Source organism: Equus przewalskii, chromosome 13 (genome assembly GCF_037783145.1).
Source record: "Equus przewalskii isolate Varuska chromosome 13, EquPr2, whole genome shotgun sequence".
Lineage (NCBI taxonomy): Eukaryota > Metazoa > Chordata > Mammalia > Perissodactyla > Equidae > Equus > Equus przewalskii.
This window is the reverse complement of record NC_091843.1, coordinates 6,757,085-6,775,726: the sequence shown is the minus strand read 5'-3', so window position 1 is coordinate 6,775,726 and position 18,642 is coordinate 6,757,085. Positions and strand designations below refer to the sequence as shown.

At 43.2% G+C, this 18,642-nt stretch overlaps 1 protein-coding gene across 4 annotated transcripts in view; it reads left to right on the top strand.

Moving 5' to 3' along the window:
- The first annotated feature begins 10,668 nt into the window (after positions 1-10,668).
- Positions 10,669-18,642, top strand: part of CPEB4 (cytoplasmic polyadenylation element binding protein 4) — a 63,664-nt gene continuing 55,690 nt past the window's right edge. The window contains exon 1 of one of the 4 annotated variants that reach the window (XM_008525405.2): positions 10,669-12,882. In XM_008525405.2, the coding sequence (XP_008523627.1) occupies positions 11,758-12,882 (1,125 nt within the window). In that variant the 5' untranslated portion in view covers positions 10,669-11,757. The remainder of the gene's footprint in view (positions 12,883-18,642) is intronic. The other 3 variants (XM_008525404.2, XM_070569023.1, XM_008525406.2) reach the window with 3 other exon arrangements.

Genomic DNA, 18,642 nt, shown 5'->3' with positions numbered 1-18,642 from the left:
TGAATTCAAATGTATAATTCTCAGATTTCCTCCCCTGAAGATGATGACATGGGGAAAACTGGTCCTCAGCCCAAGGTGCCCCCCGCCCCCAACACACCATCTGCTCTGCTTCTCTTCCCATGTCTGACTCATCTCACACAGCAAGGGGCTTTGTGCAGGTGGATGGACACCCAGGCTGCACATTCAAGCTTCGTTCCCTTCCCTTTCCTTGGAAAACACCCCAGCTTTCTCTTGGCCACCCCTCGGGCACGGAGTGTGCATCCTGGCAGTGCTATTCGCCCTTGGGAGAAGTGACATGTAAAGACGTCTCTGCAGGCTCCGGAAGCAGGCTTGGGTCACGTGGCAGGGAATTTCAGGGTCCCTGGGCACCAGCAGCACGCTCTGCAGGAGGTAGTGCAGGCATTCCTCAGCTCTATGGGCTCCTGGCTGCAGGTGGAAGGGCACATTCACATTTGGAGAGGGGCCAGAGCAGGGCCTCTAAACCCAGGGCCAAAGGCAGGGTCCCACTTGCCTGTGTCTTAGGGCAGCACTGTCATTTGGGCGTGTAGGGACTACGGTGAACTGGAGAGCAGATGCCCCATCTTACAAACAGCAGTGGCCACTCAACTCCAGCCTGAACTTGCCATACGTGAGAATCCAGACGGCCACATCTTCCACTTTTTAAAGAGAAGACATAAATCTGGGTTTTATGAAATTGCGTGGTTTTTACATGTTAGCAAGTAATAATTTTTAAAAAATGTAAATTACTCTGCAGGCTGAACCTAAAATATCTGTGAATCACCTGCCTGTGATCTCTGTGGAAGGAGAAAAGAAAATTAAAACTCCATTTACATGTTGCTTGACCACTATTTGGTTTCAAAACTGATATTCACCAATTTATAAACACCACTTAAGCTCATAAGTAAATGATGCTATGTCTCCATTGCTGTATATATATTTGAATTTCATGCATCCTCTATTTTCCAGCAGAAACCCAATTTACTTTGTACCTTCCAGTACTGATGTATGTCCCCATAAGCTATCTGGAAAGGCCTGATGTCTGGACCTGCGCACTTTTCCTCCCTGATGCTGACTTCCACCATGCTCTCCTGTGGCCCGCCATAATAACCTGGGCACATGCCTCTCACTGCACTTCCCATAGACTGCTATCATTAGCTCCTTACATGTCTGTCACTTCAAGAAGTATCTCCATTTCCCCAGGGCCTACCACAGAGCCTGTCACATGGTAGACACCTAGTCCATTCTGTTTGTTCTGAACTGAAATCATTGGTGGTTGGTTCTCTGTGATGACCCACAACTCCCCAGTCACAAATTAATAATAATCATAGCTGACATTTCTTGGACACTTGCTATAAGATAGGTGCTGTGCTAAGAGCTTTCCAGGTATTACCTCATACGGTCGTCTCAACTAATTGCTCAGCAATTTGCATCCCCATTTTCCAGATGCAGGAACTGAGGTTCAGAGAGACAAAAAGACCTGATCACGAGTCATTCAGCTGGCAAACGGCAGAGGTGGGACTTCAACCAATCTTGGCTGATTCGAAAGATCTGTGCTCTTAACGAGTAAGCCAGTGCTTCCCTAAGAGTCCACTGACAGTCCTGGGGATCCTTTCAGGCAGTGCACACAGGAACTCTTATTCTAATTACCAGGCACTGGTTTGACTCAGTATGTATTTATTTCAGTGTGTGTGAGGAAAAAATAAATGACGGCATCTGTTTATGGCATGACATACTGATTTTTCTATTTACATTAGTGATACAAAATTTTCCTTTTAAACCTATTTGGTTAAGTTCTAAAAATTGAGTCCATTTACAAATAATGTTGGGTGAATAATAACTAAGATAGGAAGTACAATATGACAGCAAAAATGATGTGTCTTAGTATATAAAAAGGACTAGGATTTGAAAAACACTGCCTCATAAACCAACATGTATGGATTAAAAAGAGACACACACACACACACACACACACACACAAAATGAAACTAATTTTTAAACTCACCATGCACTTACAAATTTGTAGAATGTTTCTTAAAAAATCCAGCCCAGACCTTGCCTAACGAGAACTCCAACCAGCCTTTAAACTTCTAAATTTGAAGTGTGTTTATTTCTTTTTCCTTTTCTATTTTTGGAACTTAAATGGCTGAATGGATTAAAAAAAATTGCCTCTAAATAAAAAATGAGCTAGGGGCTGGCAGGTCTCATCTACCTCTTTTCGACTCTGAGCAAATGGTGAATTACAACACCCCTGGACGTAGTGGTTTCTAACTACCAAGCTGCCAGGCTTTTAAATAACAGCAGCGCAGAAGTGTGGCCATAACGCTACCTATTTCCCTTGCTAAATTATTTATGCATTTATTATATTTTACATGGGCTGTTGAACCTGAAGTTACTTCCATGGGGGCCAGGTCATTTCAAGACGCCCATTACTGAGAATCCACTCAGTTACATTAGAAACTGGCACATCCAATTGTATGGGATATTGCTCATTAATATTATAGAATTACTGTCTCTCCAGTTGTTTTGGGGGTGATAACTTTGTGTGTGTGTGTGTGTGCACTATCCAGTGGCTTCAAGGCAATTCACTTCATTAAGAGGCTGTTTAACATTGAGGGTATGTGAATAGAGACTAGCTTAATGCAGTCGTGGAACTGGACCTAAGATGACTCAGCCAAATGAAGCTATTACCCTGTCTAATGTGTTTCACACAAGATTGAAATGGTTTACTAAGTTTATAAAACCACACTCCAGGATTTACAGTGACTGATTTGCCGGAAGATCAGCAGTGTGGTAGAAGTTTTATGCCAAGAGTAACTTGATGTACACTATTAGGAGATTGCTGTATTTTCCCCAAAACAAGAATAAAATCTGGAGTACTATTTGTAAGATTTTCCAAGTATGCTTGTTGTGAAATTCAACCTAACATTTATTACTTTGGACTTACTTGTGCTTTGTATATAAGACAGACAAAAAAACTAATTAATTTAACCTTAATTCAACAAACACTCACTAAAGGCCTACTATGTGCTGGGCATAATGCTGGGTTCAGGGATGCAAAAGAGAAAAGAAAAGAGTGTCTGGTCTGGGGAAGCAACTTTAGTGGGTGGGATCTAAAGAGTCAATTGCATAATAGCCAATGAAGTGGCCAAGTGTCTGGTCTGTGCCAGCCTAGAAGATACCCATCTCTGCGGGGGTCAGGAAAAGCCAGTGAGGGTGCTTGAGTAGAGCTCCCCTGGCACACAAAGTAGGTGTTCTTGGCAAACAGACAGAAGAAAGGCCAAAGGAAGTCGTGTGGTGAGCACAGGACACACTTGTGGACTCCTCCAGAGACTGGCCCTGCTCCTTTGCCAGCAGAATCATGATTTTGTTTTATGTTTCATGTTGGAGTTCTTTGGTTGCAGGAAAGGTGCATGTGACCCAGTTCTGACCAAAAAGATAACAGGAAGTGTGCTGGAGGGCCCTTGGGAAAGACCTTTCCCCCCGATCAGAGGAAAGCTCATGACCAGAAACTCTCAACTCTTTGAAGCCCTCTGTTTCTTGCTTCTGAATGCCACGGTGTGATGACTGGGGCTGTGGCAGACATCTTAAGACCCTGAAGGGAAGGCCAAGAACATCCAGAGATTTCAACCCAGAGCCCTGACATCACGGACCAGCCAGCACAGCGACCAGCCAGCAACAGCGACCAGCCAGCACTAGCAACCACCCACCTGTAGACTTCTCGATGTGTGAGAAAAATATCTTATTGTTTAAGGGCCTCTTACTCAAGCATTCTGTTACTTGCAGCAAATGGTATTTATGACTTCATAAGCTTGTGGAACCTCAAGGTTTCCGGGATGCTTGGAACAATGCTCTCAGAGCTGGACGAGCTGATGCTAAAATGTCACGCAAGTGTCAGGTCGTCAAATGCACGGGATGCCATGTTAAGGAGTCTGGCCGTGCTTTTCAGACAATGGGTCCTTTCCCAGTGGGGTACATTAGGCGACTGCGGGTGGCACAGAGACAAGACAGCATGTAATCTTGAATCACACAAGAAGATATTTAGTTCCTTTTCCATTCTCTTTTAGTCTTTCTAATTATGTAAAGAAACTTTTCAAGATTGGGAAAGTAAGTCTTTGGCACCTCTCTAACCTTATTAATCTTCCTTTTTAACAAAGAGAAAGATGCATACAGGATCCAGAAGAATTCAATACCATTATTTTGTTTTCATTGTTTTAAATGTGATAATTACCTTTTGGTTATCAGAAGTGATACTAGTTTTTCATTTTGGGTAGCAAATCAATGTGCCTTGAATATATATTTATTTAAGTTTTTTAAAAAGGTAAGTCAGCTTATAGAAAAATATTAAGTAATAGTGTAGGAGCTACACCAATATGGCAAAAATTGTGATGCTGGAATGAAATCACTGAAGTTTGAAAAATACAGTTGACTACATCAGGGAGCCACTGAAAGTGTTGAAGCAATGGAGTAATGCGGACTCTCCGTTTACAGAGATTCAGTGAGCAAGGCCAGGTGGTAAATCTGAAGAGGGCTTTTGCAAAAAGTCCAGGTGAGAAATGATCAGGCTTGAACCAAAGCAGAAGATGGAGAGAAAGAGGAGATGCTGAAGAGAGAAAATGAAGAAAACCTATGGACCAATTATAAGAGGATGGAGAAGGAGGAGTTTAGGATGACTCCTAAGTTTGGCTTAGGCAAGCAAGAAAATGAATCATGGTACCACTGAGTGAGCTAGAGAAAATGGGAGGAGAACTAAGGCTGGGAAGGAGGTGATGCGTTCACTTGGCCACAGTGAACTGAAGGTCCTTGTTAAACGCAGATGGGAGGTACTGTGGACACTGCTTCTCAAAGTGTATTCATCAGACCAGCAGCATCAGCACCACCTGAAAACTTGCTAGAAATGCACATTCTTGGCTCTACCCCACACCTATTCAATCAGAAATTCTCGTTTGTTTTAACTAGTTCTGCAGGTGATTCTGATGTGTACTATAATTTGAGGACCACTTGATAGAGGAAAGAGTTCTGAGTGGAAATACCTGGGCAAAATAACTCATTATAGACAAAGCCCTTCCCTGGGCCTCAGTTTCCTCAATTGCAAAAATGAGGGCACTGGGTTGGCTATAAGACCTCAGCTGAGTCACTATACCTCTCTGGGTCTAAGTGCCCCAGCTCCCAATATCCACCTTCCTTTGCTTCTTTGGTAACAGAATGTGATTTTTAATTCACTACATGAGTGTGACGCAAAGACCATAACTTCAAACCTCTTTTGCCACTAGGTGTGGCCATAAGGCCAAGTTCGAGCCAATGGGAGCAGAACAGAAGCGATATGTGTGCCTTCTGAAAAGTTTCCTCAAAGAGAAGGGTTCTGTCCTGCATCTTTTCCTCCTTCCTTTGGTCTGGAATACAGACATGATGGCTGGAACTTGATCAGCTACCTTGGATCAAAAGGCAAAAGTTACATTTTGAGGAGTGAAAAGCAATAAGAGAGAAGGAAACTGGTTTCTGATCACTTCCTGGAACGGCTCCACCAGCCCTATGCTTACGCTCCCAAACTTCTTTTATGTGAGAAAGGAACTTTTTTGTTTTAGCCATTCTTATTTCGGTTTTTCTGTGCTCTGACATTATTACGAGAAAAACCGCTTGTGCCTTATAACTTTGTGAGAAAACTTTATCAGAATATCTTGGGGGACGGGCCTTGGAATCTGCATTTGACGCAGTCCCATGGGGACCGATGCACACTAAAGTCTGAGGTTGGATGCTTAGAAATCAACTCTTACAATCGTTCTTTAGAAACATATATACATTCTAAGACTAGGGGAGCAAGAAATTTGGACATAAAAGGAAAGAACCATCTTTTTGTTTTGTTTATAGATGACTTTGAACCTCTACTAATTAAGGGTTCCGAAGTGAAACTCTCGGTGGTAAAAATTCTAGCTGAAAGGAAATCATCAGGCAAACTGGACCAGCGCCTGTGAGTTTATGGCGATGTTGGGGTTAGAATTTTGCTCTTGGACTCCCGGCTCTCTGACCTCTGGACCCTGCAGCTTCCCTGCAAGCTCTGAAAAGCTAGTCTTTCTCCAGCACTGCTGGTGAAAATCCTCCAGCCTAGCCACAGGGCGTGAGATGGCAGCTGTCCCGCAGCATGGGCACGTTTTTCAGACTGAGAAGTGAAGTGTGTCCAAGCTAAACAGCAAGGGGTAATCTAGGTCAGCTGCCTGTCCACATAGGTGGCTGGAGCCACAAAAGAATCCAAGTCATCCCATGTGATGCACGTCAGAGTTTGGAAGGTCAACCCCCTGTTCCAGCTCACCTAAATCCTTGCCAGGATACAGCAATTTCAAGTGAAGCATGTCTGTGTCCTGGACCTTTCCAAACCGTTTATTCAGTAACAATGCATCGGAGGAACTGGCTCCGCCTCTCCCCACCAAAATGGCTTGTTGACTATGAACTCTGTTAATGATAAGACCTTAAATGAGAAAGCAGGAGGGAAACAGTGTTTCAAACGCAGAGGGCTTGCACAGGTTATAAAACAACAAACCAAAGGAGAAACTGTAACCCAGCAATTAGCTGTAAAAAAAACAATGGTGCTTTCTAAGTAAACACACACACTTTCCAATATTGAAACAGGGAGGAGGTCAGAGGTGGGGTTTAATAAAACCTGCTTTGGGGACTTGGTTTTGTTTCTGTCCAGCTCATCTTCTGGTAGTGAGCTGCCAGGGACTCTTGGAAAAGAGGATATTCCAAAAGTAATTCCACTTTTCTCTCTTCCCCTACATCCACAGCGCCTGCCTTTGAATATTATTAGATATTTTTCGGTTCAGTAAAACAGTCTTCCGCCACTACATTAGAATGCTGATTAACGCTGCTAGGCAAAGTAATCGCTGGGTATTAATCTCGTAGGGGACTGGACCATACACCTGCCCAGACTTGTCTTCTCACTACAGCTCACCACCCAAAACAACACCAAGGACACTGTGTCCTTCAGCTCCATTACAGAAAGCTTCTGGGCCACCAACTCTCAAAGGATCAACTGCTTTAAATATTTCTGCATGCGATGATTGTATCCTCATGTAATTTACAGTAGAATCTGGTGGCTTTTTTGTATGGGTGTCATATTTCCACAATGTGCCTCTGTGTCTTATGGAAATGAACAGAAGCAGGGTCACTGCATTATACAACTCCAGGGGGTGGCATTCACATAATAGTTTGTGGTGCTTTATGGAGTTGCACAGTGCACAACCTTGGCGGCCTTGGGTGGTGGCCCTGATTGCTAAACTCATCAGACAGGCCCCCGGGGAGCTTGAGTGTGTGCCATTTAGAGAAGGCTGACAAGGTCTGCTTCAAGGGCAGTGGTGGAGGACATCAGAGCTAGAGTGGGGCAGAGTTGACTCTGCGTGATTATGGGGTGAGATTTATATTGCCTGCCAAGCTTTCAAAGAGGCTGGTGAAGGAGATATTAGGGCTCTGCTTCCTGGGAGGCTCCGGGTTTGGGGTGTGGTTGACCTCAAACCCCAGAGGGGGCTGGGCAGTAGCCAGCAGGGTACAAGCATTCTCTAGCCCACATCTTCTCTGAAGGGTGTCAGCCCTCCCCAGACAGGGAGGAAGTTTGTTTGTTTGTTTAATCTGGTAGCACCTTAATGTTTGGGCAGAGCTTGCTTTCTCTGCAACCCTAAAGCTTCCCAGGGAGCACGCTTCCTGGGAGGGGCTCTCTTCTGCTAGCAGTGTTCAAGCCAGCACTCATCTGCAACTGTAGATCCCTTTGGAGATCCTAAATGGAGCTGCTGAATTGTTGTCATGGTTACCTGGGACAGTTTCTGAGGCCAGCGTGTTTCCAAGGAGGGCAGCCCTGAGCTGGATAGCCTGGGTTTCTGAGTAGGCAACTGACCCAAGAGAACTGCTTCCCCTCCTTCTCCCAGGCTCCTAGTCTCAAACCAGGAGCCTGACGTCTACAGCGAGCCTCTGAGCTTCAGGCCAGCCCAAACCTACTGCCCATACTTGATTTAGCCTTAAAAGATCAGGCTGACTCAGGCGTGCCTCCTCCCTCCACAAGCCAACAGAGGTTCCTGGATTCACTCATGCACACAGCTGCTTCTAAGCAAAAGACACTTGTGAAGTAGCTCTCTGCACTTACCATGTTAATAAGGAACTGACATTTTGAAAACCTCCTTTGAGCCTACCACTTCATGTGCATCTCATGTAATTTACCAACCTAGCGAGGGAGGGAATATCATTCCCATTTTATCTATGAGGAGCCAGGGGCTTGTAGGGGTGATGCCGAGGGCTGCACAACTAAGAAGTAGAAGACCCAGGATTCAAATTATGCTGTTTGGTTCCAAAGATAGTCCTCTTTCCTCCAAGTCATGGCTGCCTTCGTAGCCCCTGAGAACTGGTAGCCGCAAGAGATTCTCAGCCATCTACCGGGCACTGAACACTCATTTGTTCATTCCATAAACGTGACCTGAGTCCACTCTGTGCCAGACCCTCTGCTGGCCACTGGGGACACAAAGATAAATCAGATGCAACCTCTGCCCTCAAGAAACTAACCTTCTGACAACCAGCAGTAATTAAAAGAGAGGAATCTACAAGACGCTAGAGAGAGGGGCAGTCAGGGAGACCATTCTGGAGGAAATGACATCTCTGTGAACCAGCTAAGTCTCAAGGTATGTCCAGTGTGGGGAATAAACAGCAGAGCAAGACCCCATCCCTGCCCTCAAGGGCTGCAGGGACAAGAGTCATGCTCACGATACCATGAAAGAGAATAAAATCACTGATTAACGCCCCAAACAGGTGTTCTACATGGAAGTGCTGGAGGACTGAGAAACCGAGGCAGCAGAAGTTGGGGTCATTGAGCAAAGGCTATAGAAATGAAATGGAAGCTACTTTTGTTCATAAGGTGCTTCTTAAAAGTCTTTGAGCTCTCTTTCTTTCCCTACTCTTGCCATAGTCGCTTCAGGCTCTACTCTGATTTATTTTCCTTTCTCATTTCCTACTAAGGGAAAACATTCACTTACACAACATCTTTAAAGCTTGTGCTGAGAGCAAGGCATTACCCTAGGCCCTGAGGGTGGTCACAGTGGTGGAAATGTACAAAGATGAACAAGAAGACATGGAGTGCCGGAGCAGCAAATGAATAACCTAAATGATGAAAGTTTGAGAGAAGTGGGCTCCAAACCAGGCATGAGGAATGAAATAATTCAGTCTTGGAAAGGGAAAAAGACTTTTCAGGAAAAGACTTCATTATAGTTGGTTTGTTCATTCATTTTTTCGGCTTCCGTTCACTGATGCCTCTTACCTGCAAAGTCCTGTCCTCAAAGAGCCCACAAGTGAGCGCAAGGCCAGGAGATGTAAGCCACCATTACAACAGAGTGTGATAAACAAGCATGAGATGTACACACAGCCATGGACGCTCCAACGTGAGAACTTAGAAGACAAAGTTGGTAGCTTTTGAACTGATTCCTAAAACAAAAATGTTTACCAAGTGGAGAAGAGAGGAAAGGGAAAGTAAAAAGGCACTGAGGGTATGTCTAAACAGCTTGGTGGGGGGCGTTTATAGGGACATGAGGTGTAAAGACACGGTGCCCGCAGAATGGCAAGCCCTGTATACCAGACTAAAGAGTTTGCCTTTTTTCATCAGAGTAATGGGGAGCCATAGAAGAGATGTGAGCAGGTGAAGACCACGATGAAGTTTTCGTTTTGGAAATATCCCTCTGCTGCAGCGTGTAGGACGGACTAGAACGGGATGGACATGAGGACTCAGCCACGGATGCCTACAACAGATGTATCTTCGTGGCTGAGAGACTGCACCAGAAGGAAGCCTAAGGCAAGCTGGGCGGGTGGAGGGGAAGGAAGGAAAGGTGAACGGAGGCTCCCGCGTGAGGTCTGCATTCAGAACAAGGACGTACGCAGTTCTAGGCACCGAACAGCAGCTGGGAAGACCCGCCTCCCCTTCCAGATCCCTCTGGGGCGGAGCTCGGGCCAGAGCACGTGACGCCTGGGGACCCACCTTTACTATGGGCAGTCCTCCCGTTCATCCGAGGTTTGACGGGTCGCCACTCTGATCCCCAAAACCTTGACTCTTTCCCGTGGTGCTCGGGGCATCTGTTCTCTTCCGCGTGTCTCTATACGCATCTCCTGCAAAGTGTGGTTAGGGCGGATAAACAGCGCAGCTGTCCTTTGCCCACACTAAAGATGGCGACCCGCAGCGCTCACTCGGGGTGGGGAGCGGGCGCCGGGCCTCCCCGGGCCAGGCGCAGACGGAAAGGCAGTCTCTCGAGGAGACTTTCCGACCTTCCTGGGCGGGGATCTGAGCCGGGGGCGTGGCCTCGCCTAAAAGCTAGCCGCGGAGTGGCCTTCCGGCGGGTGGGCGGGGCGTCGGCGGCGCCCCGCCCCTCCCTCCTCGAACCGGAAGTGTCTCTCGGTCTTTCCAGCTGGTTGTCATTTCAGTCGGCTCGGTCCTGAGGAGAGGGACTCAGCCGCGGCTGCGGGACCCGGCGCCGGGAGGCGGCGGCGGCGGCGGCGGCGGCGACAGCAGAGGAGGACGAGGGGGAAGAGGGAGAGAAGCAGCGGCGCCGGGCGGAGTCCGCCACCACGACAGCGGGGACTGCGGGACCGGGCGAAGGCGGCGGCGGCGGCGGCCCAACAACCGTGAGGAGAAACAAAAGCCTCCCAAATTGTAGTTTTAAAAAAAACCTGGGGGGGCCAAGAGAGCGCGCGCGCGGGGGGGCGGCCCTTCTCCTTTAGAATCACTACACGAGTGGGCTTTCCTCTTTTCCTCTTTCTGCCCCCGCCGAGACTCGAACTGGGAGGACCGCACGGACCGCGCCTGGGTCCCATGAGGGAGAAACACCTCGGAGCCGCCGAGAGGGGAAGAGGCCGAGCCCGCGGGCCCGTCCAGGCCGCCCCCGCGCCCCCGGGCCGCCCGCTCGCCCCGCGCGAGGCCCGCTGAGCCCCCGATCGCCACCCCCCGAGGGAGAAGCGGGTGTCCCCAGCCCATTTCATGGGGGAGAGGAGGCCGGGGGCAGCCCAGGCACAGCGACCGCAGCACGATCTGCACCCAGAGCCTCGGGAGCAGCCCCGCAGGCCCGACGTGCGCCCCGCGGAGGAGCAGCGACAGGACCGGGAGCGGCGGAAAGCCCGCTGCCGGCGTCTGCCCATCGGCCGGCGCTGACCGCCTCCCCCGCCCAGAGCACCTAATAGAATCTCTATATATAGATATATAATATATAATGTTAAATTATTCCTGATTCTTCTTAACCAAGCTGCCGAGAACACAACGTCTTCTCCCCTTTCGCCCTGTTCTGATTTTTATGTGAGTGAAGCTGAACTGCTGAGGAAGACCATATGTGATTGTTAAATTATATATATATATTTTTACTCCGCGCAGTTCTTACTCTTCTCCGTCCGTAGACGCTTGAGAAGCTGTGTTTTTGTCATTCATGTACATTTTCCTTTGGAAAAAGAAAGCGCCTATTTTACTAACCAAAGACTTGATTTTTACCCCCTTCGTTTTTATTCCCTCCTAGAAATAAGCCCAGTTGGATTCATGTCAATGTTTTAAGAGATTTTTTTTTTTTCAGCTTTTTCTTTTCTGTCAGAGACCAGAATTCCAAATCAGAACTATTTAAGGTGATAAGCTGCGATCTTTGAGCTAGCTATAAATAAGACATTTCAAACAAACGACTTAAATTGGGGGTAGAGGATACAAAGGCGTGAGACATCAGGTTGTCCTTTTTTATCGTAAGATTCTGATCCTAAAAATAATAAATGGGGGATTACGGGTTTGGAGTGCTAGTGCAAAGCAATACTGGGAATAAATCTGCTTTTCCAGTCAGATTCCATCCGCATCTGCAGCCTCCACACCATCACCAAAATGCCACCCCCAGTCCTGCTGCTTTTATAAATAATAACACAGCTGCCAGTGGCAGCAGCGCCGGCTCAGCTTGGCTCTTTCCTGCTCCGGCCACCCATAACATTCAGGATGAGATCTTGGGGTCCGAAAAAGCAAAAGGTCAGCAGCAGGAGCAGCAAGACCCTTTAGAAAAGCAGCAGCTCTCCCCCAGCCCAGGTCAGGAAGCTGGAATACTACCTGAACCTGAGAAGGCGAAATCTGAAGAAAATCAGGGGGACACTTCTTCGGAAAATGGCAACGGGAAGGAGAAAATAAGAATCGAATCACCAGTGTTGACAGGGTTTGATTATCAAGAAGCTGCGGGGCTAGGGGCTTCGACCCAGCCCTTGACGTCTAGCGCATCGTCTCTTACTGGTTTCAGTAACTGGTCAGCAGCAATAGCACCTTCTTCCTCTACAATCATCAATGAAGATGCAAGTTTCTTTCACCAGGGAGGGGTCCCGGCTGCTTCGGCCAATAACGGTGCTCTGCTGTTTCAAAATTTTCCCCATCATGTCAGCCCTGGCTTCGGAGGCAGCTTCTCCCCTCAGATCGGGCCTCTCTCCCAGCACCACCCTCATCACCCTCATTTCCAGCATCATCACAGCCAGCATCAGCAGCAAAGGAGGTCTCCTGCCAGTCCCCATCCGCCACCTTTCACACATAGAAATGCTGCTTTTAACCAGCTGCCTCATTTGGCCAATAATCTCAACAAACCCCCCTCTCCGTGGAGCAGCTACCAGAGTCCCTCTCCCACACCGTCGTCTTCCTGGAGCCCCGGGGGAGGCGGATATGGTGGCTGGGGAGGGTCCCAAGGCCGAGATCACCGCAGAGGGCTGAATGGAGGAATAACGCCCCTGAACTCCATCTCGCCTTTGAAGAAAAATTTTGCAAGCAATCATATTCAGCTCCAGAAGTACGCTCGCCCCAGTTCTGCCTTTGCTCCTAAATCCTGGATGGAAGATAGCTTGAACAGGGCTGACAACATTTTTCCTTTTCCGGTAAGATTATGTTCCATTAATAGATTAAGATGAATAAGGAAATGGTTTGGCGTTAATATCTATTTAAAAGTTTGAGTTGTCCACATTCATATCAGAGCTCTTCTTAGAAAATGAGTTAATTGCTAGACATTATTTTGGCAGGAGAGGAGTGTAATTTGGAGCAAAATATTCAACAGTTTCTTTGGTAAATTTCTAATTGTAGTCTTCCCATAGATAATTGTATGAATTGGCATAATTATGAATACCAGGTAGCTAGTGATGTGGTAATTATTAACTGTAGCACCTTTTTAGCCTGACAAGAGAATCAGGGTTGGTTTTTTCCTGCTTATTTAGGTGAGAATAAATAGTATATAGATATAAATATATTTCATTGTGGAAGCTGATGAGCATTTTCTCCCCATATGCAGTAACTATATAACCAAAAAAATTCATTTCTTTCTCCACTGTAAGGTATTGAGTCACTGAAAACCAACTATTGAATTACAGTTTTCTCACTGGTTATATTTTAAACCTGGAACCTCTCTGTACCATGCAGTCTAAACAGTCTGAATTCATCAATTTGGCAATTCCTCCTTAAACCTCTTTGCAAATTCTGGCCTGCCTTATCAGTGAGGATTGCTAGAGAAATGATCTGAATGTTTTTTTCATTCCCCTTTATTTTTGAATACTATGAAACTGTTGATCTCAGACTGACTCTTTTATGATGCCTTTCACCCATTTGTTTATTTTCCAGTGTTAACACTAGGGGTACAGATAATTAAACCATTCCTAAAAATAGATTCAGGCAAAGATCACTTGTGTTTCTTGCTACCAGTGTATCTATATTCTGCAAGAGTCACATTGTTTTATGTTTTTGAATTAATGAGCAGCCAGCCTAGGTGATAGATATGAGAAAAAGGGAATTTCATAGTTATTTGAACATCAGATTCCCCACTAAAATTGTATACTTTGAGGGTATGATCATTTATATGTGTTTGGGAAATTTATATGGAATAATAAGCTAACATTGAGTCAGTCCCCTCAACAACCCCACAAGGTAAGTTCTATTATTATCCCCATTTTACAGCTGAGAAAATTGAATATCAGAAAGATATAATAACTTGACCAAGAGCACACAGCTGGTAAGAGTGCAAACTCGAGATTAAAAAAACAAGGATTAGAACTGTATCTGTATACGTGTATACATACATGTTTACACGTACACATGTGCTACAGCGAGAGGGTTATTTTAGAGAGCTTTCTGCAAGGGCCAAAACAGATTACAAAATAGTTGCAGTGTCCCCAGATATGATGTCAGCACAAGCAGAATTATCTGTTTTAATTAATAATTTGCTTAGTGAGAGAGGAGGTTTGCTAAGAGAACCCTGCGTCATTCCAGGGAATTAAATATCCCTTCTCTAAGGACTCAGGTGTAATGGTTAGGATGTATCTTAAAATATTTGGTTAAATTTAACTTTAGATTTTTAAAAATAATTGTTTGCCTGAGTATCAAAAAGCTGTTGGCTTTTGTTTTCTGAAAGGGTTTTTTTTTTACTCAAACTGAAGAGAGTAGTTATTGTGCTTTAGTGGTCCCGTAAAAGGCTGTTTAGGACATTGGCGATCCCATGAAGTCTATTTTTAAAAAGTTGCTTCTGATATTCCTTTAAACATAAATTTAAGGGAAATTTAATGCAGAGGTAACTTTTGCGAATTATTCATATGTTGCTAATTTAAAAAATCTGAGATGTTATTCCATCCATTTTAACTGGATTAGGATTGGCTCAGAATTGAGTATACTTTTCCTTTTTATTTTGCTGCTATACACTGACAGAATGAACTTATGTGACCTCGTGGTTTATTTTCCATTCTCACTTTACTGACTTTTGATGAAGATTTGCTTTGGGAAAAATGAAAATTTCAGAAAAATGAATAAATGATACATATATGCACATTATTAATATTTTTATGGGGCTAACAGAATGTGTTTAACCTGTGAAACCTTTCCATCAGATGATTTTTGAGAGATTAGGCCGATTTATGAAATAATATAATAAAATAAACTAAGGTTGATACTAAAAGATATTGTTAGAAACTAACTCTTCCCTTAGAATTATTGTCTGTCATGCTGAGGATGGAAAAAGGACGAGTCAGTATACCTGGATCAAATATGGCAGGGTTAGAAAGAAAGTTGTTGATTTCTGCTCACCTTCCCGACTGTTCTTTTAGGAGATTGTGTGTGTGTGTGTGTGTGTGTGTGTGTGTGTGTGTGTGTGTCTGTTAGAGAGAGAGAGGGAGATGGAGGATGAAGGAACCCAAGAGCAAGCATTGGGGTGATCTGAAATTGAAAAAATCTTTATGACAAGAAATTCCTAATTGGGCTTTGAAAACATCGTAAGAAGTTATTAAACTGATTACTGTGGTGCTTACTTAAATGCAGTTCTTTGTGTGTTTTTCACAATTATTTTTCTGAATCTTTCGGCAAAAAAACCAGTACCGTTTTAAGTTGGTATGAATTACTTGGTTAAATTTGATATGAAAAATCTTGACGGTACATTTATTTGCCTGAGTGCTGGGAGCCCTAGGTTGTGGTCTGGCCCCTCTCAGTATCGTAGCATTTGGGGGCCTCAGTTTCTTCATAAAATGTTGGAGGTGACCTAGGTGATTCCTGAGTTCCTTGTGATCCTAATGCAAGTTCCTGTGAAATTTGAACTGCTGCAACCACAATGCACACCCTTTTTCTAAACACTGCTATCTTCTTTAAATTTATTACCTTAAGCGCTATTAATTTCAGGGAAGAAATTTTATAGATATTAGTAATTCAATTTCCATCATTATTAGAAAGAATTCCTTAGGTGTTTTGGAGAGATCTTGAAATTTACCACAGAAAATATAGGATAGAGCTTACGTGGCTACATAATCATATTGGTGATCAGTCAAAGACTAGTGTGGTATTGTTCTATTAAAAGGAAATAATTTACCTGAAATGTAATTAATACTGGGCAATGCTTATTTTAATTTGAAATGAGTGAGAATGGTTTTTACGTTTGTTTAATGCAGGTTTGGGTACATACAGCGAATTCATATTAATGATAACATTTTTAATTAGTTTTTTTGGCCAATGTTACCCTTCTCTTTTATCTGTGTTTATGGAGCAGGAGCAAAGATTCCAAATATGTGAATAATCCTCTAAATAATTGATATGGCAAGGCATTATATTTTGGGACATTTTTGTATTAAAATTTGTTTCTAAATTATTTTTGCTTAGCGTAAAGTTTTCATTATGTAAATTTGGACAACATGCCTCAAATCCAGTTTTCACATAGAACTAAACTAATATATATTTAATAGTAGCTAACATGCCTATGATATTCTAAGTGTTTTACATGTATTAACTCATTTAATTCATTCAACAATCCTATGAGGTAGAAATTATTGTTATTGTGTTTATTATTACTATTCACACACAAGATTTGGCTCTTAATCCTTATACTACAGTGCCTCTTAATACATAATACAGGTGACGGTGGGGGAAATGCCTCCTGGAAGCATGTCAAATGAGAGGAACATTTTTACAGTGAATAAGTGATATATGATGATCAAAAGCTGATTATAGATGAAGTTTTGAGAGTAGAAAATAATAGAATATCTTTATTTATCAACTTTAAAATATTAAATAATTTTCAAGTCAGTACTTGTTTGTTTTTAGTTTTTACTATAGACCAGGCACTGAGCTAAGTACTTTCACATATGTTATCTCATTTCTCTATAGGGTTTCTCAACCCTAGGGGGTTTGTCTTTATTGTCCCAATTTCAAAATGAAGAAACAAGGCCCGTATTCATTGTAACTAAAGGCATGATTTGACCCCTACATTAAGGGGAAAAAATCCTACCCATCCTGCAAACACATCCTGGAATTCTGATATCCAAACCAAATAATAGATTGGGACACCTGCCAATAATTATATTTGAATATGGCGCTTTGGAGGGGTGCCTCGATCTTCTGTACTTACAGGAAAGTAAAGGAGAATTGCGTGGTATATATTCTGGTACCCTCTTATCTTCAGTTCAGTTATGCTCCCACTTCCACTAGCTAAGAACCAGCAAGTAGAGAGGAAAAAAAAGACAAAATCTGTCACAAAGATGATCCTAAAACTTGTTTGATAGGGAGACATTTTAGGACTTAGAGCCCATTTGCTCCTACTTTAGACACAGTCATCACAGATTTAAGTTGTCTTAACCAGGCAAGTAATTCATGTCACTTTAATAACTCTCCTTGTGTTGTCGGTTTATTGATCCTTAAAATTACATATGGCATCTTATATCTGTAATCAGAAAGTTACTACATTGCTTCAGTTCTGAAAGTCATGGTAAACTATTAGAATTGTCTGAAGTGCAACTTCATTACGTTTTCTGTTTCTTAATATAGTCCCAAGAGGGATCTTTGCATAGGAAACATTTTCTTTGGCTTTGTATTTATTTATATTAGAAGAGGGGAAACTAATTTTTTTTAAATTGTGAAGTATGCATTGGATAGTTCTGGCTCCAGCAGAATTGAGATATTGGGAAAACTTTGGGAGAAGCCTATCAGATACGATCTTCCCCCTTTTGGTAGAAAGCCTTTTAACTAGATGGAACCGAAACTTGGGTGGGGTAGAGTTTTTTTTTATTATTTTTTGTTGTCTTCAGAGAAGCCATGGAATATGATCAACTCATTGTTCCATCATCTTTCAGGAAAAACCTGTTTATTGCAAGCCTAATGAATGTGGTTGTTGCTAGTTTCAACTAGAAAGATGCTACTCAGTTCCGGAGTTTAAGCTTTTGAGAGGAATCCCTGTTAGTGTTCATGAGAAAGAAATGGAAAAAGTAGTATTAAAATGAACATATCCCTAGTTTGAATTTTACAGTCTGAATTTGTTTTCCTTATGACTTTTCTCCAGCTTACTATATAAGGAAAATAAGCTTGAAAATCCACTATCACAATTTTCAGCACTATGTTGTACCTCAGTTTTTGGTCCCGTCATAAATAAGATAATGTATATAATGTGTTTCTTTTTAAGGCAGAAAGCCCATAATGTGAGCACTCATTTTAATTTTTCCTGACGAAACTCATTTTGTATTTAATTGTTCAAAAAAATTATTCTTGCAGAATTCAAGCATATTTTTACCGTAAATTTATAGTAATGTATAATTTTTTTTACTTCAAATTTACTGTAGAGTATCATCATTTATTAAAAAAAGTTTTGAAACAGGAGTTCCACTTTCAGGTTTTTAGAAAATTCTTGGTAGATAGAAAGATATAGGGGTAGATCCTATTTTTAATCAGTTTCTGAAGGTGAAACTTGCATAATTACTGAGAAAGGCTATTTTGTGAGGCAAAAATGCAGTAGAGTGAGGCACAGGCTCTGGATCCAGACAGACGTAAGTTTGACTCTGAACTCTAATTAGCCGTGTGACCTTGAGCAAATCTCATAAATTCTGGAAGACAATACCTCATTAAGATAATAATACCTAACAGTGAGGGGTTATTGTGATGTGCCTTAGAAGTATGTGGCCATATTAGCCAGCTTAACTTTTTTTTTCAGTTTAAAATATGGCTCTCTAATATTGAGTAAAATCATGAAATTCAAGTAATTACGAGTATAGCTTGGGCATCTATGAAAAATTTTCAGCAGTCCTTTGTATTGCTTATCTTATTATATGCACTTTACTTTTCAGAGTACCTTTTGATAAGCTAAATGCAACCCAGGACAGATAAAACATTTAGCAGAATTAGCAATTTTC